Source organism: Chrysemys picta, chromosome 20 (genome assembly GCF_011386835.1).
Source record: "Chrysemys picta bellii isolate R12L10 chromosome 20, ASM1138683v2, whole genome shotgun sequence".
NCBI lineage: Eukaryota > Metazoa > Chordata > Testudines > Emydidae > Chrysemys > Chrysemys picta.
In genome coordinates, this window is record NC_088810.1 from 7,663,716 (window position 1) to 7,689,852 (window position 26,137).

General features: G+C 52.2%; 1 protein-coding gene across 1 annotated transcript; it reads right to left on the reverse strand.

Annotated features, from left to right (window-relative positions):
• Nucleotides 1–1,031: 1,031 nt before the first annotated feature.
• Nucleotides 1,032–10,662, reverse strand: LOC101944189 (protein NKG7-like). Its single transcript, XM_024114109.2, has 5 exons — nt 10,528–10,662; nt 3,076–3,292; nt 2,323–2,469; nt 1,968–2,096; nt 1,032–1,366 (listed from the first exon to the last, which is right to left on the reverse strand). Exons 2-5 carry the CDS (start codon nt 3,248–3,250, stop codon nt 1,320–1,322), a joined length of 498 nt encoding a protein of 165 aa, XP_023969877.1. The 5' UTR covers nt 3,251–3,292; nt 10,528–10,662; the 3' UTR covers nt 1,032–1,319.
• Nucleotides 10,663–26,137: the final 15,475 nt, after the last annotated feature.

Below are 26,137 nucleotides of genomic sequence, written 5' to 3' on the forward strand. Positions count from 1 at the left end.
AAGCAACAAATCAGACCTGTTCCATTTGTAACAGGCCTAGTTCAAAAGTCCAGATCGCTGGATTTTGACTCAAAGAAATTCTTCATCAGCATTTTTCTTCCTTTGCCTGGCTGTAAACTTTGATTAATACCAATGAGGAAATACTTTCTCGTCCGTTTGTGTGTAAACAGTGAAATCGGCATTGTTGAAAGCAGATTACAGCACGGCGTGAAAGGATTAAATAAAACTTTACTGACATTTACCAGTAAAAATCTAATCTTCCGTGCTTAGCTCTAAGCTGCTCTCCACAGCAGGGTTTTTCAAATGGAATCTCTGCTCCCACTCACATTTACCAACTGCTAGCAGTTATTGATCTCCCAATATTAATTCTTTTGCCGGCCTGTCACCTTTCTCCACCCCCGTGAAATCTCTGCGGTGAATTCGGGAATGACTGAAATTTTAAAAAGGCTAAAAGTGCCTGATTTTAGAGCTGGATCTAGATGTAAAAGCCAGAATTTGGGGGGATATTTTCCACATCATTTCAAAAACTAGCATCTAAGAAAGGAAAAAACCCTCCATCTACTCAGTCCCTGATTTACCCTGGCTACCTGCCCATCTCTTTCCCCGGCCTCCCCCGGTTTGAGTCACCCCCCTGCCCACCCCTTCCGTCTCTGACACTGCAGATGTCAGCGACTGAACACCTCAGCCCCCTGGAGCCTGGTCAGGGTCAGCGGCGAAGCAACTTTGGACAGGGAGTGTTTTATAACATTGCAGCCCCAACACCCCCAGAAACCGAGCGTGAGCTCCCAGAGCTGATGTGATCAGAACCGACGCCCCTGCTCTCATTGGTCGTCTCCCCGCTCCTCCCAGCACTAGGAATAGAACCCAGGAGTCCTGACCCCCCTTCCCTGCTCTGACCCACTAGACCCCATTCCCTTCCCTGAGCTGGGGAGAGAACCCAGGCATCCTGCCTGTCTTTGACACTCACCCCAGGGGAGTGGGAGGGATGGGGGTGTTGTTGAGGGGCCAGAAATCCCCAGACAGAAGGCTTAGAGGACAGGCCCTTTAATCTCCATGGAAGAAATAGGGTTCAGCTGGGGGTCCCGGGAAGAAGAGAGGAGGGCAGGGGGGCTGTATGGAGGGGGGGCAATCGCTGTGATGGGGGGTTGTGGGAGCCCAGAGTGACATATACACACAGCAGGGCTCATCCCCTCCAGCAGAGGGTAGTAGGACAGACAGACAGACACACAAGTTCACACACCCTGCTCGAGGTTCATCCCCACGACGCTGCAAGCTCCATCCAGCCCTCCCAGCTCCATCCCTAGGGGGCAGTGTGGGCCTCACACTCGGCTGTAGGAGGATCCCGGGGTGAGCAGCGTTACCGCACCTGGGGCAGAGGAGAGAAATGGGCTCAGGACCGTGACGGAACCAATGGAAGCATCATCCACTGGTCCCCAGCTGCCCCGCCCCAGAGGTGGCTGCATCTCAGTGGTGGGCAAGCCATCCTCATGTGATGTTATGTGTGGTTGTTCCCCAGCTGCCCCACCCCAGAGGTGGCTGCATCTCAGTGGTGGGCAAGCCTTCCTCATGTGATGTTATGTGTGGTTGTTCCCCAGCTGCCCCACCCCAGAGGTGGCTGCATCTCAGTGGTGGGCAAGCCATCCCCATGTGAGGTTTTGTGTGGCTGTTCCCCTGCTGCCCCACTCCAGAGGTGGCTGCATCTCAGTGGTGGGCAAGCCATCCTCATGTGATGTTATGTGTGGTTGTTCCCCAGCTGCCCCACCCCAGAGGTGGCTGCATCTCAGTGGTGGGCAAGCCATCCCCATGTGAGGTTTTGTGTGGCTGTTCCCCAGCTGCCCCATCCCAGAGGTGGCTGCATCTCAGTGGTAGGCAAGCCATCCCCACGTGATGTTATGTGTGGCTGTTCCCCAGCTGCCCCACCCCAGAGATGGCTGCATCTCAGCCCACAGAGCCCTAGGTGCGCTCACCAGTTCCAAGATACAGGAAGAAGGACAGCCAGCCCAGGCCATAGGACCAACTGTAGGAGAGCATTCCTGGCATGACAAGCTGGCAATCAGTATTGGCGAACACGACCAGCGCGATCATGGCACAGAGTCCTGGGGCAAAGGGAACAGCAAGGACACCCCTTAGTGCGGCCCACGCTCAGTCCCAGCCCCTGCCCCGGCCCACCACCAGGGGGAGCTGCCAGAGCCCAGGGCAGGATCCCAGGGGAGAGGGGCATCCTCCCCAGGGCTGGCTGTGGGGGATCCACAATATCCATAGAGCTGTGGGACCCGTGGTCCGGGACTGGCCGGCGAGGTGGGGGCCCTGTGGGTGCGGTACCTGCACTGAAGCTGCCCATGGTGGAGACCAGGATCAGGGACACGGAGCGAAAGTGGGAGCAAAAGAAGGAGGCGATGAGAGCGAAGAAGGAGAGAAACCCGGCGAACATGGCCAGGATCATGAAAAACCTGATGGTGTGGAAGAAACCTGTGGAGCGGGGAAGGGGTTAAATCAGTAACTGCACAGAACCCAGGAGTCCTGACTCCCAGCCCTCTAAGCCACTAGACCCCACTCGTCTGTCCTCTCCGAGAGCTGGGGAGAGAACCTGGCTCCCAGCCCCTCTGCTCTAATCCACTAGACCCCACTCCCCTGTCTCTCCCCTCACCCCCGGGCTGGGGAAAGACCCCAGGAGTCCTGGTTACCACCACCACTACCGCCCCCCGGTTTTACCCACTAGACCCCGCTCCCCTCCCAGAGCTGGGGAGAAAACCCAGGAGTCCTGGTTCCCAGCCTCCACCCCGCTCTAACCACTAGACCCCACTCCCCTCCCAGAGCTGGGGAGAAAACCCAGGAGTCCTGGTTCCCAGCCTCCAACCCGCCCTAACCACTAGACCCCACTCCCCTCCCAGAGCTGGGGAGAAAACCCAGGAGTCCTGGTTCCCAGCCTCCAACCCGCTCTAACCACTAGACCTCACTCCCCTCCCAGAGCTGGGGAGAAAACCCAGGAGTCCTGGTTCCCAGCCTCCAACCCGCTCTAACCACTAGACCCCACTCCCCTCCCAGAGCTGGGGACGGGACCCACAGCTTCCTTACCTGGTACTCTGGTTAGATGCAAGATGCAAATCTGCGACACACATCTCTTCCACAGCCCAAAATGCCTCCCCTCTGCTTCATTAACCTTCACCCAGTTGTCTGAGACCAGGGCCTCCACCAGCAGCGCCAGGCTGAGCAGAGCCAGGATGACGCTTGCGATCCGGATAAGCGCCATTGCTGGGGGGTCCCTGGGGCCTGATCCTCAGGGGGGAGGGAGCTGGTGGGAAGCCAGATGGGAAACAGGGATGGTCACAGACCAGCCTCCCCGTCCCAGGTAGGGGAGATGGTGAGGGACCGCCGAGAGCGAGAGGGAGGAAATGAAAGATGGGGAGGGGGCCATGACCCCAGCTGTCCCTTCACACTGGCCGGGGCGGGGGTGGGCAGGGCACAGATAAAGGGCTGCAGTGAAGGGAAACCTGGGCTGGAAAGAGAGCGAGATCTAGGCTTGCCAGTTTGGCTGGGACGTGTACCTGGAGGTTTCATCACATGACACAATAGTTCCAGGGCCGGCTCCAGGCACCTGCAAACCAAGCAGGGGCTTGGGGCGGCACATTTTCAGGGGCGGCATTCCAGCCAGCCTCTTTTTTTTTTTTTTTTTTTGCGCTTGGGGGCAGGCAAAAGCCTAGAGCCGGCCCTGGCAGCAGCAGCACGTCCTGCGTGGGGGGCGCCCTGGGGCCGCTGCGGTTTGCGTCGGGGAGCAGCGCCTGCACCTTATGCCCGGGCAGGCTCCGAGTGCGGGACACTCGGGCTGGGGGCCGCCCCGCGGGGCACATGGAGCTGCCTGCAGGTGCCGCAGGGCGGTCGTCCCCCAGTGCCGCAGCCGGGCTGGGCGAAGTGGCCCAAGCCACCCAGGGACTGCGGCAGGGCGGCCAGGGGCGACCCTAGCGAGATCCCACCCAGACCATGGATGGAGAGAACCTGCAATTAGCCTGATTCAGCCTCAAAACAGTTTTCTGACGCAGAGCTAAGGCTGCCCGGGGGGGAACTTGGGCCCTTCCCGAACACCAAGATCAACCAGCCTCTGCAGACCAGGAAATACAGCACTTGGGTCCACGCCCGTGTGCCACCTTCACGCTGCCTTTTTGTGCCATGCCCCCTTCACCCATAACACAACCCCCCCCCCACCACCTGTGCCATGTATTTACCAGGAGCTGCCTGCCCCCTCCTACAAGCCAGGTAGCCCAGTCTTTCTCAATGACCAGTCCCTGAGATCTCCCTGACAGTCTAGGAAGGCAGCAAGCCTGGTAGCAAAAAGGTTGAGAAGCTGGCAGCTACATTTCACAGCCCTTTCAGCGCCTTCCCCTCACGTGCCCCACACCATCTAACTCGCCTTTCACTTCCCCTTCTTTAAACCCACAGACCAGGGTCCTCTCCTGCCCCACAGCTGCCAATCCCCACCGCAGGATAAGCCAGTGCCCTGCTACGGACACACCCTACGCAATGCAAAGCATTCAGTTTTCATCCGCTGTCGAGCGACGTTGATTTCCCCGTACCCACCAGGCACTCCATACCTCAAAATCGCACCCGGGAACCTCCAGGCGGGTTCAGCACGGTTACGAAGGGTTTTATACAATGCATGCGGTGTGAGGTATTGTTTAAAAAGTCTTGCTGTGTTGAACATTAATACCCTGTTGGATTGTACGTGCTAGCCCTGTATGGGGAGCTATGATGTTTTCCTACGTGTGTGTTACTGGAATATGTTGTGACGTTGGGAGACGCCCACAGCCGGCCTTTCAGTGGCAACAAAGGCGCAGCAATCGCTGGCCAGACAGGCGATCATGGCCCATCAGGAAGAATCCACACTCCTCAGAGAGGGCACATATGCAGTGGGCGCTGCCTGACCCCTACGTCAGGGCAAGGATCTTTCTAGCAGCTGGAGAGAAAGTATAAATGAGGGTCGGTGACATCACCTCTTGGCCTCTCCCCGTCCCCATCTCAACACCTGGAAGATAGTCTGGAAAACAAAGACTTGGAACTGAGGAGATTGGTCCCAGGCTGAGAGGGAATCCAGCCTGTGTGTCAAGAACTGTGAGCTGCCTGTAACATCTATTAGGGTGAGAAACTGCTTGATCCAAATCTTGCTTAGTCTGTAGAATGTAGACGGCGAATTTATTTTTATTTCTACATAACCAACTCTGACCTCTAGGCCTGCTACTTATGATCACTTAAAATCCAGCTCTCTGTAGTTAATACATCTGTTTTATATTTTCCCTAAAACGGTGTGTTTTGGTGGAAGTGCTCGGGGAATCTTAGCTCAGCTTAACAGGGGCTGCTGCACGTCCCCTACCCTTTGACGAAGTGGTGAACTAATTAGTGAGCTTTCACTGTCCAAGGTAGTCATGAGCCGTGTCAGATGGTATGTTTCTGGGGTGCAAGGCATTGGGCTGGGGTGAATGGCTGGTGCCTGTCTCTGTATGATTCATGAGTGGCTCAGGGAGTCTTGGTGCAATTTAGCTGGGCGTGGGGCTCCACCTGCTGGTGGCTGAGTGATCGCAGCGCCTGGAGGGGATTGCTGCTTGTGACTGGCACAGCTTTGGGAGAGACAGCCCAGGCCGGAGAGTTAAGCAGGCACAGCAGTACCTCAGTTCCACGTTGTACCCTGATTTCAGAGTAGCAGTCGTGTTAGTCTGTATCCGCAAAAAAAAAGAACAGGAGTACTTGTGGCACCTTAGAGACTAACAAATTTATTAGAGCATAAGCTTTCGTGGACTACAGCCCACTTCTTCGGATGCATAGAATGGAACATATATTGAGGAGATATATATACACACATACAGAGAGCATAAACAGGTGGGAGTTGTCTTACCAACTCTGAGAGGCCAATTAATTGAGAGAAAAAAAACTTTTGAAGTGATAATCAAGATAGCCCAGTACAGACAGGTTGATAAGAAGTGTGAGAATACTTACAAGGGGAGATAGATTCAATGTTTGTAATGGCCAAACCGGACAGTCTCTACGCAAAAGAATTAATGGACACAAATCTGACATCAGGAATCAAAATACTCAAAAACTAGTGGGAGAACACTTTAACCTGTCTGGTCATTCAATGACAGACCTGCGGGTGGCTATCTTACAACAGAAAAACTTCAAAAACAGACTCCAACGAGAGACTGCTGAGCTGGAATTGATATGCAAACTAGACACAATCAACTCCGGTTTGAATAAGGACTGGGAATGGCTGAGCCATTACAAACATTGAATCTATCTCCCCTTGTAAGTACTCTCACACTTCTTATCAACCTGTCTGTACTGGGCTATCTTGATTATCACTTCCAAAGTTTTTTTTCTCTTAATTAATTGGCCTCTCAGAGTTGGTAAGACAACTCCCACCTGTTTATGCTCTCTGTATGTGTGTATATATATCTCCTCAATATATGTTCCATTCTATATGCATCCGAAGAAGTGGGCTGTAGTCCACGAAAGCTTATGCTCTAATAAATTTGTTAGTCTCTAAGGTGCCACAAGTACTCCTGTTCTTCTTGTTGTACCCTGAGGATCACGTCACACCCATCGACCCACTAGCCGACATTTCCATCTATGATGATCAAAATTGATCAAAAAGTAAGAGGAACGCTGCCCCGGGCACAACTGGAGTTTGATTTCAAGGTATTTGCTGAGTGTATGTTGACATGCAAAGCTGCAAGTTTGTGTTTTAAGGGTGGGGAAGTTTCACTTTTTGAATCGCAGCATATATTGTCATAAGAACATAACAGCTGCTATCCCGGGGCAGACCAATGGTCCGTCTAGCTCAGTATCCTGTCTCCAGCAATGACCAACATGAGGGCTTGGGGGTGTGTGTGTACAGAACAGGGTAATTTTGGAGAGATACACCCCAACTTCCCCTCCCAGCTTCTGGCAGTCAGAGATTTAGAGGCTGCATCCCTTTACACTTTACAACGTCCCCTGGCAATGAGTTCCATGGGTTAACGGAGCCTTGTTGTGTGAAAAAGCACTTCCTCTTGTTTATACTGACCCTGCTGCCTGTTCATTTCACCGGGTGACCCCTGGTTTTTTGTATTGTGGGAAAGGGTAAATAACACTTCTCTGGTCACTTACTCCACCCCCCTTCATGATTTTATAGCCCTCAATCATATCCCCCCTCAGTCGCCTCTTCTCTAAGCTGAACCACCCTAATCTTTTTAGTCTCTCCTCATCTGCAAACTGTTCCAGACTCTTGCGCATCTTTGTTCCCCTTGTCTGAACCTTTTCCAGATCCACTATCTCCTTTCTGAGTGGGGCGACCAGAACTGGAAGGATACAGTGAAACTGACATTAAATAATTATTGTCCGACCCTCCCCTATTGTCTGATCCCACCCCGCTATAACTTCCCACAACTATGAACATTTGAGTAAATAAAAATTAGGGGGAAAAGGCTTAAACCCCATAATTGTGTGCAATGGGGAACATTTAAATTTATAAAAATAGGGGGAAATGCTTCAAAATAAACATTGGTATTGTCTATCAAAAGTATTTAAAAAATAGAAATCGAATTCTGCCAAAATTGGACATACTGGGTCTCTCAAGGTATGCGTTCCCCTCTTTCCTTGGATCACACGCATGGGGGGCGGGGGGCAGTGAGAGGGGCCCATATATACCTCCGGATCACCCCAGACCACCCAGATCACAACCACAGCTCTGTCAAGATGCTCCGTCTAATCCCTCCACCCTGCATTGCAGCTGGACTGCATGCCGAGAATTCCCCGTGGCTACTGATAGCCCCAGGGGCAAAGATAAGGCTGTCTGGGCATTTACCTTCCCTCTGCATTTGCTGGCTTGCAGAGAGCTGCATTTGGCTGAACTTGATGCTCTGCACGGGCACGAGATACCCCCGGGCATCCTTAACCGTGCGTTGACCAATTTTTTTGCCACTCAATATGAAAAGGTCTCAAAGGGGCTGGCAGATGCAGCCATCGAGCGGACTGAGTCCAGTGCAAGGAGTTCACTGAGCACCTGCCAGGAGCGAGGACAAAAGCAAAGCCGGCAAATCCCTGCTCTCTGACGCTGCTGACGGTCCTGCACGGCCGTCTTCGGGGTGGGGATGTATGAGTTGTAGACTGGCGGCAGAGACAGGCACAGCTTAACAAGGAGAAAAGTTAAGGGGTGACTTGATCCCAGTCTACCAGCACCGACACAGGGAACAAATGTTTAATAATGGGGTTCTTCAATGTAGCAGACAACGGACGAGCAAGAGCCAACGACTGGAAGTTGAAGCTAGACCAGTTCAGACTGGAAATAAGGCATCAATTTTTAACAGGAAGGGTGGAACCACTGGAATAATTTACCAAGGGTCGTGGTGGAGTTTCCATTGCTGACCATTTCTAAATCAAGATGGGATAGCTTTCTAAAATATTTCCTCCAGGAATTATTTTGGGAGCAGTTCTCAGGCCTGTGTTATCCAGGAGGCCTGGCTAGATGATCACAATGGCCTCTATCATATAGATGGGGAAACCGAGGCACAGAGCTGGGCAATGACTTGGCCTAGGTCACCCAGCAGGTAGGTGGCAGTTGGGAATATGGCCCAGGTTTTCCGAGCTCCAATCTGCTGTTCTCTCCGCAAGGCCATACAGCCACTACGTGCTTGCTAAGCGCTAGGTTGCTAGGTGTCCAGTTTTCAACCGAACACCCGGTCGAAAAGGGACCCTCACCAGCTCTCCCTAGCCCGTTGAAAATGAATGAGTGAGTGAGGGTGGAGGAGAGCAAGCGATGGAGGGAGGAGGGAGCGGGACGACACCTCAGAGAAGGGGCAGGGCAAGGGTGTTCAGTTTTGTTCGGTCAGAAAGTTGGCAACCCTACGGATGGCTGCGCTGCATGCTTCGTGGCAGTGGAATGGAGTGAATGGCCATGCTTTGAACCACCTGCAACATGTCATTGCCCGCAGGGCTGGAGAGAGAAATCTCCGACCAGGTCTGTGCCCCAGAAACGGGGCAGTTTTATTACATGATGGTTACAGGAACTTTAAGCTTGTTAGAAAGGCTGGTGTATCCCTCTCCTTCCCCATCCCCTGCAATATGTAGCCCCCTTCCCACCATCATTTCCATCTCCCTCTCCCCTCCACACCCCCATTAAGCCATCAGATCTTTAGAAGGCAAGTATGCACAAAAAACCCATTGGGAGAATCTCTGAACTTGAAGGGGAGGGGCAGGGGCTGTATCTCAGCAAACTAGCGCCAATGACCCCACATGTAGCGCTTTAACTCTCCTCCATGAAGAACAGCAAATTGCTAAGACAATTGGAAAGAGCATGTGGATTTTAGAGCACTTAGGAGTGGCCTGTAAACCGAAAGCTGCTGTTAACTTTAGCAGAGTTGGCACCTTGCTATAATACATAGATAGAGTGGGTGTGTCTGGGGATAGAGAGATAGATGATAGCTGGATAAGATAGATAGAGGGGGGTGTAAGGATAGAGGTGTATAGATAGCTGGGTGTGGATGGGGACAGACAGACAGTTGTATTCCCCATGCAGTCAGGGGGCTCTGCTTAAATTAGCCCTCACCTGTTCTCTGCATCACCTCCTCCCTCGAAGGGCTCACTCCAGCCCAGCTCAGCTCCTTCGCTGACTCCACGAGATGGGGGCCCCAGAGGAAAGTGTCCATTATGTGGACACAGACCCTGCTCTCCCCATCCTAAGTTTTGTTTCCTTCTCACAGCCCACAATCTCCACCCCATCAGCCAGCTCCAATGTTGCTGAGCGATGCTGAGTGAGAGAAACTGCCTGGTCATTGAACCCAGGAGTCCTGATGCCCAGCCCCTGCCTGCTCTAACCCACTAGACCCCACTCCCCTCCCAGTGCTGGGGATTCAAGCTGGGTGCCCTGACTCCCAGCTCCCCCTGCATTAAACCCAATAAACATATTCCAGCAAGGCTGGCAGTCTAGATCTGAAGATGCCAAGAGACAGAGAATTCACCGCCGTCCTGGGAAGTGTGCCTGATTTCGAACTGGAATGAGCCTGGCTTAGGTGTCCGTTCTCCACGAGATTTGAGAGCTCTTGATGACCCAGGGTTTCCTGCCCGGGAAGGTCCTTATCCACGCTGCTTAAGTTACCTCTCGCTCATCTCTTTGACCAGTTCAGCAGCTGGAGCTCGGTCAGGTGTCTCTCTGTCAGGCCCTTTCTGCTGCACTTCTCTGCCCCCTCTGCAGCTGTTCAACATCCTTTTAAAGATACGTGCACCAGAGCTGGACGCAGCGTCCCAGTGGCACTCTCACTGGTGCCTTAGATGGAGGCTAAAAACCCCTCCCCACCTCTACTGAGGACTCCCCTGTTTACACGTCTGAGGATCGCCTTGGGCCCTTTTTTGCCCCATCGCACTTTGAGCTGCTAGGCAGTGCCTAGTTACGTGGAAGAAGCACGTCTCCCAGCAGCTGAGAGAGACGGCTGTCACTGCTGGGGAAAACTGAGGCAGAAAACAAGGGAAGCTGCGGAGATGGGGAGCTCTGCAAACAGCAGCTCTTACCTGGGCTGGGGGGCTGGTCTGATCCCACTGCTGACACTAACCAAGGCAGTTCTGGCAGATAAACGATAAAGACTCACTCATGCCATTCTGGAACTGCAGCCCGGGCACACAGCAATGCTCAGGGACGAAAAGGAGCCAGGAGGAACTTCCTGCTAAATAGAGACAACAAATCTTCTGTTCAGATGAGGGGAAAGTCCAGTGATAAGAAGATTAGAGCAGAGCTGGGAGCCAGGACTCCTAGGTTCTGTCCCTGGCTCTGGGAAGGGAGTGGGGTCTAGTGGTTAGAGCAGGGGGGCTGGGAGCCAGGACTCCTAGGTTCCGTCCCTGGCTCTGGGAAGGGAGTGGGGTCTAGTGGTTAGAGCAGGGGGCTGGGAGTCAGGACTCCTGGGTTCTATCCCTGTCTTGGGGAGGGGAGTGAGGTCTAGTGGTTAGAGCAGCGGGGGCTGGAAGCCAGGACTCCCGGGTTCTGGCTCTGGGAGAGGAGTGGATTCTATTGGTTAGAGCAGAGGTGGCTGGGAGTCAGGACTCCTGGGTTCTCTCATTGGCTCGGGGAGGGGAAGGGAGGGGAGTCTAGTGGTTAGAGCAGCGGGGGCTGGGAACCAGGACTCCTGGGTTGTGTCCCTGGCTCTGTCCACAGTTTATACACTGGAGCCTTCCACTTTCTTTTCCAACCACAGCAGAGAAACTTCCACTTTCCGGAAAACAGGAAGGTGATTGGTGCCTGTTCTCATTAACCCCTTCACCACTGGAAACTCCCCAGCCACAGGCCAAATGGGGCTGCTGGGTCAGATTGGACATAGGAAGGACAGGGGGGACGGACACAAGGAGGCCCGCAACATATAGTGCTGCTAATGGGAGACGGGCTAAACGACATACATTAGGGTGTTTATACACCAATGCCAGAAGCCTAGGTAATAAAATGGAGGAATTGGAGCTCTTGGTCCAAGAGCTGAAACCAGATATCGTAGGAATAAGGGAAACGTGGTGGAATGGCAGTCAAGACTGGAACACAGGTATGGAGGGGTATGCGCTGTTTAGGAAAGACCGGAACAAAGGTAAAGGTGGGGGGGTGGCCTTGTATGTCAATAGTGAAATAAACTGTAAAGAAATAATAGTGGATGGATTAGATAACACAGAGTCTGTCTGGGCAATACTCACACTGGGTAATAGGACTACTAGAGCCTCTCCGGGGATAGTGCTTGGAGTGTGCTATAGACCGCCGGGATCGACCCAGGATATGGATAAGGAACTATTTAATGTGCTTAGAGAAGTAATTACTAACAGAAACTGTGTAATTATGGGGGACTTTAACTTCCCGGATATAGATTGGGGAACAAACGCTAGTAGCAATAACAGGGCTCAGATGTTCCTAGAAGTGCTTGCTGATCAATTCCTCCATCAAGTGGTAACTGAACCGACGAGGGGGGAGGCCATTTTAGATTTGATTCTGGCAAGTAGTGAGGACCTTGTTGAGGAAGTGGTAGTAGGGGACAATTTGGGCTCCAGTGATCATGAGCTAATTCGGTTTAAAATACATGGAAGGAGTAACAGAATTAAATCAAAGACTAGGGTTTATAATTTTAAAAAGGCCAATTTTAACAAACTAAGGGGACTGGTAAGGGAAGTGGACTGGGCAAACGTATTAATGGATTTAAAAGCAGAAGAAGCCTGGGATTACTTTAAGTTAAAGATGCATGAGCTGTCGGAGGCCTGTATTCCAAAACAGGGAAAAAGATTACTAAGCAAGAGATTTAGACCGAGCTGGATGAGCGACCGACTCAAAGGGGCGATTAGGAAAAAACAGAAAGCGTACAAAGAGTGGAAGAGGGGAGGGATCAGTAAGGAAATGTACCTAAGTGAAGTCAGAGAATGTAGAGATAGAGTGAGAAAGGCCAAAGGCCGTGTAGAGTTGGACCTAGCGAGGGGAATTAAAAGCAATAGTAAGAGGTTTTACAGCCACATAAATAGGAAGAAAGCAAAGAAAGAAGAAGTGGGACCGCTGAAGTCTATTGCCGGAGAGGAGATTAAAGACAATCTAGGCATGGCGCAATATCTTAATGAATATTTTGCATCGGTGTTTAATGAGGCCAATGAAGGTATTAGGGATACTAGCACCACTATAGAGGGGCATTCGGGATGGGGGATTACCGTATCCGAGGTGGAAACAAAACTTGAACGCCTTAATGGGGCTAAGTCGGGAGGACCGGACGATCTACATCCGAGAATATTGAAGGAATTGGCGCGGGAAATAGCAGGCCCGTTAGCGATAATATTTAATGAATCTGTAAATTCGGGGGTGGTCCCGTTAGACTGGAGAATAGCTAATGTGGTTCCTATTTTCAAGAAAGGGAAAAAAAGTGATCCGGGTAACTACAGGCCTGTTAGTCTAACATCTGTAGTGTGCAAGGTGTTAGAAAAAATTCTGAAAGAGAAACTAGTTGAGGACCTGGAGGGTAGTGGCAATTGCGATAAATTACAACATGGTTTTACGAAGGGCAGATCGTGCCAAACGAATCTGATCTCCTTCTTTGAGAAAGTAACGGATTTATTAGATAAGGGAAATGCGGTGGACCTAATATACCTGGATTTCAGTAAAGCGTTTGATACTGTACCCCATGAGGAATTATTGGTTAAACTGAAAAACATGGGGATCGATATAAAAATCCAGAAGTGGATAAGGAATTGGTTACTGGGGAGAATGCAGCGGGTTGTATTAAAGGGTGAACTGTCGGGTTGGAGGGAGGTTACTAGTGGAGTGCCTCAAGGTTCGGTTTTGGGACCCATTTTATTTAATCTATTTATAACTGACCTCGGAACCGATTGCAGGAGTGGGCTGATAAAATTTGCAGATGATACGAAGGTGGGAGGCGTTGTAAATTCGGAGGAGGACAGGGATATCCTGCAGGGAGACTTGAATGAGCTTGTGAATTGGAGTATCAGAAATAAGATGAAATTTAATAGTGAAAAGTGTAAGGTGATGCATTTGGGGATGACTAATAACAATTTTAGTTACAAGATGGGGACGCATTGGTTAGAAGTAACGGAAGAGGAGAAGGACCTAGGGGTCCTTGTAGACCGCAGGATGACTATGAGTCGACAATGTGACGTGGAGGTGAAAAAAGCCAATGCTGTCTTGGGATGCATTAGGCGAGGTATATCTAGTAGGGATAAGGAGGTGCTGCTTCCGTTGTACAAGGCGCTGGTGAGACCTCATTTGGAGTACTGTGTGCAGTTCTGGTCTCCCATGTTTAAAAAAGATGAACTCAAACTGGAACGGGTGCAGAGAAGGGCCACTAGGATGATCAGAGGAATGGAAAAGCTGTCGTACGAAAGGAGACTAGAGGAGCTTGGGTTGTTTAGTCTGACAAAGCGAAGGCTGAGAGGGGATATGATTGCTATCTTTAAATATATTAGAGGGATTAATACAAGGGAGGGAGAAGAATTATTCCAGCTTAGTACTAACGTGGATACCAGAACGAATGGATACAAACTGGCCGTGGGGAAGTTCAGACTTGAAATTAGACGAAGGTTTCTGACCGTCAGAGGGGTGAAATATTGGAACGGCCTTCCGAGGGAAACGGTGGGGGCGACGGACCTGTCTGGTTTTAAGATAAAGTTAGATAAGTTTATGGAGGGAATGGTTTAATGGTAAAACATAGTAGTCAAGGAAAGCCAAGCAATGGTGGGTAAATAGTATAATGGCTAACGGGGTCGGGCTGGAGACTCTTGCCTATATGCTCGGGGTCTTACTGATCGCCACATTTGGGGTCGGGAAGGAATTTTCCTCCAGGGTAGATTGGCTGAGCCTCTGGAGGTTTTTCGCCTTCCTCCGCAGCATGGGGCAGGGAACTCTAGCAGGAGGGTCTCTGCCGATTGAAGTCACTAAAAACAGGATTGGGGACTTCAACAGCAGAGTCCAGGGAAGGGGTAGGGACGGTTGTATGGCCTGCAGCATGCAGGGGGTCAGACCAGATGATCATAATGGTCCCTTCTGACCTTAAAGTCTATGAGTCTATGAGTCTATGAGTCAGAGTTCGAAGGACCACGACCCCCGTGCTCTGAGAGACCCTGGGGAAGAGATGAGGCTTGGTTCTGTTCTAGCGCCGGCCAGCTGGGATCTCAACGCATCTGAGGAGCCACTCAGCCCTTGGAGCGAGAGGAAGGTCTCTAAAGGGGTAGAACCAAGCATAGACCCCAGGAGTCCTGACTCCAGACCCCACTCCTCTGTCAGAGATGGGGATAGAACCCAGGACTTCCAGCTCCCACACTCCCCTCCCCTTGTTGTGGTGAGAACCCAGGAATCCGGGCTCCCAGCCCCTCCCACTCTAACCCACTAGACCCCACTCACGTCCTAGAAATAAGGATAGAACCCAGGAGTCCTGACTGCCAGGCCCCCTGCTCCAACCCACTAGACCCCGCTCCTCTCCCACAGCTGGGGAAAGAACCCAGGAGTCCTGACTCCTAGTCACTCTAACTACTGGACCTCACTGCCACCTAAGTAGCAAGTGTGGCTAAATGGCCTTTACGAGCCTGGAAGCCTCTGACGCAGTTTCTTTTCCTCTTTGGAGCCACCTGCCGCTCCCGGGCCTGGGAATATTGCCACAGCCGGCGAGGAATACGGTTCCTCGGTAGCTGACTGCTCCGGCTAACCCAAGGGCTGGTGCTTGTAGAGTACGACCCCCACGTTCTTTACGGGGCACTTGTCTTAGTGGATTTTAGGGGCGGCTGGGCCTCGCAGGCCCCCTTCTCCAGGGGCCGTGACTGGCATTTAGGAGCTGCTGCCCGACCCCTCGGGCCTGACTGCCGGGTTTCCCAGAACACTGGCTTCCTCCGGAGCAGGACAGAGCTGCCTTCCAAGCTGATCTTTTGGGCCTTGAGACACTCTGTACCCCAAAGCAACACCATGCAACCCCCATTTTTACCACGGTGATATAATTATGATATTTTTTGTGCAGAGTCTGCCTTGTGAGGTATCATTTTAAAAGACTTGATCTGTTGAATATGAATACCCTGTTGGATTGGCTGTGCTGTCATTGCATGGGGAGCTGTGACGTTTTGCTACGTGTGTGTTACTGAAATATGTTGGGAGGTTGGGAACCCTCCACGACCAGCCTTTCGGGTACAACAGTGGAGCGGCCAGACGCGCTGATGGCCCATTGAAGGAATCCACACGCCCAGGGACTATCCCAGGAACCGTAGACAATGGGGACTTCTCCGAGGGAGCAGGCAGACAATGGAGGCTGCTTGACTCAGGTCATAGCAAAAGAGCTTTTCAGCAAGCTGGAAGAAACGATAAAGGAGGGAAAGTGACGTCATCACTTGGCTTCACTCCTCCCACAATCATGTCTGGAGGACAAAGACTGAACTGGGGAGGGGGCTGTAGCCTTACGGGGAGTCCCAGCCGTGTATGGAGGAGCTGTGACCTGCCTGGATTGTCTGTCAGCGCGAGACACGGCTTGGTTCAAATCCTGTCTCGTTTAGAGAACTCAGTTGCGATTTTACTTTTATTTCTCAGGTAACCAACGTTGATCTCTGCGCTCACTGCTCCCAATCCCTGGAAATCCATCGCTCTGTAGTGAATAGACCTGGTTTATATTTCACCTAGAACACTGCTGTGGTTGAAGTGCCTGGGAACTCGGCTCCGGATGCGGAGGCGGGTGCACGGCCACTGTCCTTTGTGGAAGTGGTGGATCGGTGTGACGGGGCTGGCACCCACCTCTAGCGAGTGCCCCCTTCTGATGGGGCGTGTCTGCGTTCTTTAGGTCTGGAGACCCCTTTCGGTGGTTCTCTAGTGGATTTCAGTAACTCAGCTTGTGTATTAAGGAACACCACCACCATCAGGGTGAGACCCGGCTTGACTCAAACCCTGTCTAGTTTGTAGAACTCAGTTGCGATTTCACTTTTTATCTCTACCCTCGCTACTTATAATCACTTAAAATCCACATTTCTGACCAGAGCAGGACGGTGTAGCTCTGGGGTCCTAGGCTGAAGAGAGCTGTGGGGAACTGGCTGGAGCCTCTATTGTTGGTTCATGAGGGGCTGGGAGACCATTCAAGGAACTCAGCTGGGTGTGTCCCTGCCTGGGGATGGCTGTGTAAGGGCAGGACCTGCCAGAGGTTTGTAGCTTGACACAGTTTTACAGAGTGCGAGGGAGCCCAGGTTGCTAAGCCAGAGAGCTCAGCAGTCACCCAGGCTGAAACCCATGACAGGGTTTTTTAGGTGGTCTCGGTGGTCCTGGTTTCCCCCTGTTTCAGGGCAATCCCAGCACTGGGGCAGGGGCCGGGCTCTGGAATGGGCCAAAACGCTCCGCGAGGGCACGGACGAGACGCACAAAAGTGTCAGTGATTTCAAGGCTTCGCAGACTCGAGCGCGTCAGTTACCGACCCGCCACAAGTGTGTCTGACTAGCTTGACTGAGGGCCCGGCGTTCCTGTAGGGCCGGCTTTAGGCCGATTCCAGCGATTCCCCTGAATCGGGCCCCGCACCCAAGCCCCGGTACGGTGTACTGGCAAGAGCCGGTACGGCGTACCGGGTGGCCCGGCTTCCCCAGGAAGCAATTTAAAGGGCCTGGGGCTCCCAGCAGGGGCTGGAGCCCCAGGCCCTTTAAATTGCCACCAGAGCCCCACTGCTGGAGCCCTGGGGTAGGGCTGTGGGGGCTATTTAAAAAGACCGGGGCTCCCCTTGCTTCTACCGCCCCGGCCCTTTAAATAGCCTCTGGAGCCCCACCGCTTCCCCAGGGTTCCCGCGGCTATTTAAAGGGCCGGGGCGGTAGAAGCAGGGGAACCCCGGGCCCTTTAAACAGCCCCCGAGCCCTGGGCTGCTGCTGCTATCCCGGTGGAGGAGGGAGCAGGAGGGGGCACTTACCATACAGGGTGGGCTGTACCCGCTGTACCCGTATCCCCTGCCCACAGCCAGCCCCTGCTGCACCCCTGCCCGCACCAGCCCCATACCCCCTGCCCTGCCCTGCACAGCCCGCACCAGCCCCTGCCTGCAGCCGTCCCCGCACCCCCTGCCCTGTCTCCAGTCAGCCCCTGCCGCACCCCCTGCCCGCACCAGCCCTGCACCCCCTGCCCTGCCCGCACCAGTGCTGATCGATTCCAGAGTGAGGTTGGCACAACAGGGCCTTGATCTCAGCTGGGACAGGGGCTGTCTCTCGCTGTGTGTCTGGGCAGCACCCGGCACAATGGGACCCTGATCTCAGCTGGGGCAGGGACTGTCTCTCGCTCTGTGTCTGGGCAGCGCCCGGCATAGCAGGACCTGGATCCTTAACCCTCCTAGCACCCAGTGGCGGGGAGTCCCATGGGTTAATGATTTGCTGAGTGGCAAATCTGTTTCTTTCTTTCAGCCTTTAGCATGTTGTGTAAACACCGGATGCTTTTCTGCCCCAGACTCCAGCTCTCCAACGTGCTTAGGGAAGGAGGTTTATTGTGATTTTCTTATTTTTCTGCACATTGGCCCCTAGCAGCCTTTAAATCCATTCCTGGAAATTGGGAAGTGCTGTTTGGCTTTAACGTCACACAACCAGCAGATTGGCCATCCCCGCACCATTAGCGCCGACGCCGGGCGGAGTCGCTGGGTGACTGGGGAGGGACAAAGGGCTGAGAGATCAGACACCCCTGGATGTTAGAGACGCCTGAGTACAATGAAGATCCAGCCCAAACCCACAGAGAGAAATGTGGAGCTGGGAGCCAGGACTCTTGGGTTCTGTCCCTAGCTCTGAAGGGAGGGGGGACTAGCGGGTTGGAGGAGGGGGGCTGGGAGCCAGGACTCCTGAGTTTTATCAGTGTGCACAGCACCCCTAGTGGGCAAGACCAGGAACACTCCCATTCACCCTTCCAGACCCTGCTGTTATAGGTCTTGGTTTACTTTCTTCTGCAAAGTCTCTGGTTGCTTCATGTCTTGTTTTGCTTCCTCTCAGCCGGCTGTAAAGTCTGCAATGCCTTCGTTATTTGCTCCATCTTGGCACCACAGGAATCTCAGCTCACAATTTTCTTTCCTTGGAAAGTGGATCCCCTGCTCACATCAACTTTACTCCTTTTTGACCCAACTGGTTCACCACTATTCAGGGTCTAGAGGATCCTGTCCATGCACAAGGGCCTGTTTCCCTGAATACAGCAGGAATCAAAGAGCTGGAGAAAATTTCTTTGTTTGCAATCCCAAGCCCCCTTCCAGCCAGCACTGTGCCCAATAGCGCTCGCTCTCTCTCTCGCTTGGTCGCTCTCGCTCTCTCTCGCTCTCTCTGTTGGCCTTTCTGAGGGCCGCATTCCCAGTGCTTGTTCTGGACACCTCCTTGGCTTTCTGCCGCTTCTCTCCACAGACACACCCCTTCCAACAGACAATACCCAGAGAAACTCCTCTGCCCAGGTGTGCCCTTGTTCTGAGTGGAGGCTGCAATTGTTTAATCTGCCTGGTTCTATCATCATCATCATCATCATCATGTTCCTATTACGCCTCTAGCGTTTAGGGCAGTGACAAAGCTTCTCCACTCCTGTCTCTTTCTGGCAAGTCTTTCAATGGTTCCCCAGCTGTGCCCCAGGTTTTTCAGCTCGGCTTCCACAGCTCTTCCCCCTATTGTTTTCGGGCGGCCTCATTTTCACTTGCCTCCAGGTGTCCATCTTATTGCTACTCTGGTGATGGAATCAGTTGCCATCCGAAGCACATGGCCAATCCATCTCCAATGCCTCCTGGCAATGATGGTGCTCAGATCCTCTTGGCTGCACTGTGTGAATAGGTCTTGGTTTGAGATTGTTTGGGGCCAAAAGATATGGAGGATTTTTCTGAGGCAGGTTGTATGGAATGAAGAAAGTTTGGACATGTCAGACTTTCTCATTCCTCAGCATTCTGCACTGTAAAGTAATGTTGAAAGTACACAGCTCTGAGAAATCTTGAGTTTGGGTTTGGGGTTGTATGTTGATGATTTCCAGACGGTATTTAAGCTCCTGAAGGTGTTCCTGGCTTTACTGATTCTGTTCCGGATGTCCTGGCTTGTTCCACCATCTGGCTGATGGTGCTGCCCAAGAATGTGAATGTTTCTACATTGGTGAGGACAGTTTTGTTCAACATCTTTATTAATGATCTGGATGATGGGATGGGTTGCACCCTCAGCAAGTTCGCAGATGACACTAAGCTATGGGGAGAGGTAGATATGCTGGAGGGTAGGGATAGGGTCCAAAGTGACCTAGACAAATTGGAGGATTGGGCCAAAAGAAATCTGATGAGATTCAACAAGGACAAGTGCAGAGTCCTGCACTTAGGACGGAAGAATCCCAGGCACTGCTACAGGCTGGAGACCGACTGGCTAAGCGGCAGATCTGCAGAAAAGGACCTGGGGATTACAGTGGATGAGAAGCTGGATATGAGTCAGCAGTGTGATCTCATTGCCAAGAAGGACAATGGCATATTGGGCTGTATTAGTAGGAGCATTGCCAGCAGATTGAGGGAAGTGATTATTCTCCTTTATTCGGCACTGGTGAGGCCACACCTGGAGTATTGTGTCCAGTTTTGGTCCCCCCCACTACAGAAGAGATGTGGACAAATTGGAGAAGTCCAGCGGAGGGCAATGAAAATGATTAGGGGGCTGGGGCACATGACTTACGAGGAGAGGCTGAGGGAACTGGGCTTATTTAGTCTGCAGAAGAGAAGAGTGAGGGGGGATTTGATAGCAGCCTTCAACTACCTGAAAGGGGGTTCCAAAGGGGATGGAGATCGGCTGTTCTCAGTGGTGGCAGATGACAGAACAAGGAGCAATGGTCTCAAGTTGCAGTAGGGGAGGTTTAGGTTGGATATTAGGAAGAACTTTTTCACTAAGAGGGTGGTGAAGCACTGGAATGGGTTACCTAGGGAGGTGGTGGAATTTCCATCCTTAGAGGTTTTTAAGGTCAGGCTTGACAAAGCCCTGGCTGGGATGATTTAGTTGGGGTTGGTCCTGCTTTGAGCAGGGGGTGGACTAGATGACCTCCTGAGGTCCCTTCCAACCCTGATATTCTATGATTCTATGTCATACTTTCTCATTCCCCAGCATTCTGCACTGTAAAGTAATGTTGAAAGTACACAGCTCTGAGAAATCTTGAGTTTGGGTTTGGTGTTGTATGTTGATGATTTCCAGACTGTATTTTAGCTCCTGAAGGTGTTCCTGGCTTTACTGATTCTGTTCCGGATGTCCTGGCTTGTTCCACCGTCCTGGACTGATGGTGCTGCCCAAGAATGTGAATGTTTCCACATCAGTGAGAACATGATCCTCTATCCGTACTGGTGACGCTGAGGCAATATTAAAGGTCATTATATCTGTCATACACTTGGTTCTATAGAGGAGTTTAATTGTTCCTTAAGTGTAGCAATATAAAAGGAGTCTCTCTCAGCCACCAGGTTCAGGCCAAGTTTAAACCAACCCAGAGGCATAGGTCTGGGGGAGGGATATCAGGGAGGGACATTGGCAGTGGGGAAGGCGGCAGTGTGGGAAGGCCAGGGCGGGGGCAGCGTCTTTGTTTGATCTGTTTATTCTGCAGCAGTTCATCCACTTCCTGATAGCAACAAACAAACAGTGACAAGCCCCAAATCTTCCTGTACTAACCCCTTGTCCCCCAGTCCAGCATCAGGGTGCCTGGGTTCTATCCTCACCTCTGGGAGGGGAGTGGGGTCTAGTGGGTTCGGCCTGGGAGTCTGGACTCCTGGGTTCTATCCCCAGGACTGGGAGGGGAGTGGAGTGTTAGTAGTTGGCGGGGGGAGGGGCAGGGAGTCAGGACTCCTGGGTTCTAGCCCCAGGACTGGGAGGGGAGTGGAGTGGAGTTTAGTGGGGGAGGGAAGGGGGCAGGGAGCCAGGACTCCTGGATTCTAGCTCTTGGCCACTCCAGGGATGTTGGTCTGTGAGACAACGTCCAGGCCTGAAATAGCTGGGGCACTAGAACGTGCCCCCCTCGCCCCCCGCCAGTAGTGGGACCAGGGGGGAGGGGAGCTCAGGAGGCCTACGCCATGCCAGCTGACTCCCCACCTGGCTACGTCTCCTCCTGTCTCCAGGCACCCACGGTCACAGACTTCTGCACGCCTCTGTTCCCAGGCAAAGGTGCAGTGCGACATTCACCCCACCTCCCTCCTCGGGTTTCACCAGCCCTGGGGAGCGGCGGGGGAGAGGGGGAAGAGAGAGAAAAGTAGGCAATGCAGCCACTTCTTGGGTGGGGCAGCTGGGGAACAGCCGCAGAACGACGCTGCATGGGGACGGCTCGTCTGGCGCGGAGATGCAGCCACCTCTGGGGTGGGAGCAGCTGGAGAATGGCCTCAAGGGGACAGCTCACCTAGACCTTTCAGGGGGTAGTTACTGGAGTCAGTGGTATCCAGATACAGAGGGAGCCACCCTGAGCAAACCGGAACATTTCTTATTTACCTTCTACAAGGAAGTAGGTAAACCAGTCCAAACCATCACTGACTCTCCTCTGGCAGTCAGGGCTGGCCCCGATGTCCCAGGGCAGCGCTAGGGGTGCTGTGCTGGAGGGAGCGGGGCAGGGGAGACTCATAAGAATTGGGCAGTGGAGTTCACTGAGGCCAAGCAGGAAAAATATCCCCCCAAAGGGGTTGTTTTTGCAGAGGTGGTAAAAATAGGCCAGGGAGAACAGCCCAGGTGCTTCAGTCTTATTACATTGAAATGGAAAAGAGGAGGCGAAAGGGTCATGTGACTACAGCACAGCAATGGGAATCAGGACACCTGGGTTCTATCCCCAGCTCAGGGAGGGGAGTGGGCGATAGTGGTTAGAGCAGGGGGTGCTGGGAGCCAGGATGCCTGGGTTCTCTCCCCAGCTGGGGGAGGGGAGTGGAGTCTAGTGGTTAGAGCGGGGAGCGGGGAGCCAGGACTCAGGGGTTCTGTCCCTGGCTGGGGGAAGGGAGTGGGGTCTAGTGATTAGAGTCGGGGGGCTGGGAGCCAGGACTCCTGGGTTCTATCCCTGGCTGGGGGAGGGGAGTCTAGTGGTTAGAGTGGGGGGGCTGGGAGCCAGGACTCCTGGGTTCTGTCCCTGGCTGGGGGAGGGGAGTCTAGTGGTTAGAGCGGGGGGGCTGGGAGCCAGGTCTCCTGGATTCTATCCCCACTTTGGTAGCACGTTTGTTTATACACATATGATTATATAAAACCAAGAGCCACATCCCACGTGACGCTGCGGCTCCCTCCCCATTGCCTGTGACCTGAGCGCACCAAGAAATGAGAACAATTTCACCTGCCGGGTTGGAATTCCTCACCTGGCCCAGCACTTCCTGCTGGCTGCGCTCTAGATAGCTCGGAGCCTGAGGCCCATCTAGCCTGGCGTCCCACCTGCACCCCCATCATTGACAGAGAGCCACGGTCCCATCTAGCCCAGTTCCCACCCTGTCCCTACAGCCCCGGATCTGACCCCTGGGCCCATCTAGCCCGGTATCCTGCCTCCTCCTTGTCACCTCAGATCAGACCCATGGGCCCATCTAGCCCGGTATCCTGCCTCCTCCTTGTCACCTCAGATAAGACCCATGGGCCCATCTAGCCCGGTATCCCGCCTCCTCCTTGTCACCTCAGATCAGACCCATGGGCCCATCTAGCCCGGTATCCCGCCCCCTCCTTGTCACCTCAGATCAGACCCATGGGCCCATCTAGCCCGGTATCCCGCCTCCTCCTTGTCACCTCAGATAAGACCCATGGGTCCCTCTAGCCCGGTACCCTGCCCCCACCCGGATCAGACCTCTGGGCGTACAATGGCCCTGGCGTGTTCCCCAGTTGCATCAGACCATCTCCTGGGGACACACAACCTGCTTCCTTTCTTGTCCCAGGGCTGGGCTGTAAGGTGCGTCACTGCTGTTGCGAATTATGCCTATAGGTCACACACAGTTTGAGTCTAGGCCAGTGGTTCCCAAACTTTAACAACCTGTGAACCTCTTTCACTAAAATGTCAAGTCTCGTGAACTCCCTCCTAAAAATGACTATTTCCAGGGATTTTCTCCTTTACCTGAGTATAAATGATAAAAGCAGTGATCTGGGAAATATAACATTTGTTTTTATGATGTGCTTATTACACACTATTTATTATTCATTATTATTTATCATTACAGTATTTTATTACATTATGAAAACGGCAACACTCTTCCAAAATCTCACTTTCGCAGCTTGTATCACGTTGAATAAGTCTGTTATAAGACAAGGCTCCTATATTTCATCAAGGAGTATCAGATGTGAAACAGCAGGAAGGTATTTAAGAAGCCAACTCAAAGACTTCCTCCTACACAAGCATTCAGGTCTTGAGCAGTCCAGGCAAACAACACACGTTACAACAAAGCTTAAACTTGTTCTTCATGATAATTTTAAAAACAATACTGGCTGCCTATTTAATTTTAAAAACAGCAAAAAATATCCACTCCCTTTCCATTTCTTATAAGGAGTCTTGAAGTTTAATTCTCCTCAGTGTGATAGATATGCTTGCTTTGATCTGCTTAGCTCTTGGACGTCCAGGGGCTCCGAGCTGCTGGCCCCCTGTTGTCCGGGGACCCTAGGGACAGCTCTGTCCGCCATTAGGGAATTTTTCCCCGAGAACCCCCTGCAACATTTCACGAACCCCAGTTTGGGAACCACTGCTCTAGGCTGAGGCACAAGAACCAAGTCCACAACTGCAGCGAATTACAGAGATAACAGGTTTATTACTCTCGAGTGTGGTGCCCCCCTGCTAGTCAGGAGAGGACCCAGAATGCAGGTTACGCAGAGATTATATACTTTTTAGCAAAGCGTGCTGTCCTCGTGCATCATAGCTAGTAAACAAACTTTTCCCTTATCTACCCCCATCCCCTCTAGGCGTGCTGCCGGTGCTGTCTAATGCTGCAGCTGATTAGGTATGCGGCTAGCTTGTTTCTCAACTGCTGCCCTTATCTTCTTGTGTCCAAATGCCTCCCCTTCTCCCTCCTAGTACATGGAATGCTGGCTTCTAACTAATAGTGGGCCTGAAACACAAAATGAAGTTACATTTGCTGTTTTCCCTTAACACTGCCAATACAACTCCCCAGGGCTGGACACGGACTCTCCCAGCACACGCCCTTGCCACGTCTGAGCTGGGCGTGGAGCTGTGACCGGGATGGCCCACAGTGAGAATGACGCACTCAGGGCAGACAATCCCCAGAGCTGGTGGTTTTCTCTAGAATCGGCTGCAGCAAAAAGAGGCTTTGCAGCACCAGACTGGTTAAGCAGAAGCCAGACGCCGTCCCCTTTAGGCATCCCAGCCCTTGACTCCCACCCAGACAAATAGGTCTAATATAGTGAGAGGTTACTGAAAACCCAATTCACCCGCTGTGAGGCTCGTTCCAATCCCAAAGGATGAGACACTTCCCCCCAGGTTAGGGTGACCAGAGGTCCCGTTTTTATAGGGACAGTCCCATTTTGGGGGACTTTTTCTTATATAGGCGCCTATTACCCCCCACCCCCCGTCCCGTTTTTTCACAGTTACAATCTGGTCACCCTACCCCAGGTCAATATCAGCTCAGATCTTAGCGCGCTGTCAGCCAATCCTTAGTAAACCAACTATAAAAGGAGAGAGAGTTATAAATGGGTAATAAATCCTATACAGACAAGTGATTGCAAAGTCCTTAGATAAGGTTTGACGGGACAGACGGCTTGACAAAGATTCTCTGGTAACTTCCAAAGGGTTGGAAGGTCCTCAGTCCCAAGTTCAAGGTGCTCCTGTTAATTGGGGTGGGAGGGATAGCTCAGTGGTTTGAGCATTGGCCTACTAAACCCAGGGTTGTGAGTTCAATCCTTGAGGGGGGATCTGGGGCAAAATCAGTACTTGGTCCTGCTAGTAAAGGCAGGGGGCTGGACTCCATGACCTGTCAAGGTCCCTTCCAGTTCTAGGAGATGGGATATCTCTATTAATTATAATTGTAAATCCACAGTCCAGTGAATGGGGTCAGGAAAGAGGCAAAATGGAGGTGTTGCAACTGCAATTTATATCCTATCTGCCGTGGGCATGGAAATGGACTGTCCCAAAGAAAGCCCCCAGCCCTGCTGCATGGAAAATCACTGGCCCAAGATGGATCCCAGAGTCACAGGAACTACCACATGCCCTTAGGTAATTTGCAGAACCACAGGGGGTGAAAATCAGTGCCAAAAACGAGTGATGATTTGTCTGGGTAAATCTTGGGGTTTATTTTGGTGGACGGGGGGAAAAGTGCTCAGTGGCTTAACACTTTGATGAACAGAATTCAATGTGGTTTGCTACAGAACTAACATCGAACTCCAGACACAAGGCCACCTCGGCGGTTAAGAGAACAATGTATCGCTAATCCCCACATAAAGCTTTTCATTTGAATAAGCCGTTTACTGTTGCTGACTTAGAACGATTAAGCCTAGAAATATGAATGTTTAATAATTGGGCCCCACCGTTTGCAGCGGATACACTCAACTTCATCCTTTTCTCCTTATTTTTTTTTTTTTTAACTTTTGAATGCGTCCTCGTGTTCTGAGACAGATTTTCGTTTTCTTCCCCTTTCAGTGCGTCAGATCTTTAAACCGTTCTCGGCGAGCAGCTTGAAATGTGTCCGTGGTGGGCGGGAGAGTCATCGGGACGTTCAGAGGCACACACTTCAGAGCTTGCCTGCGGGCCTGTTTGGTTATTGTGTGG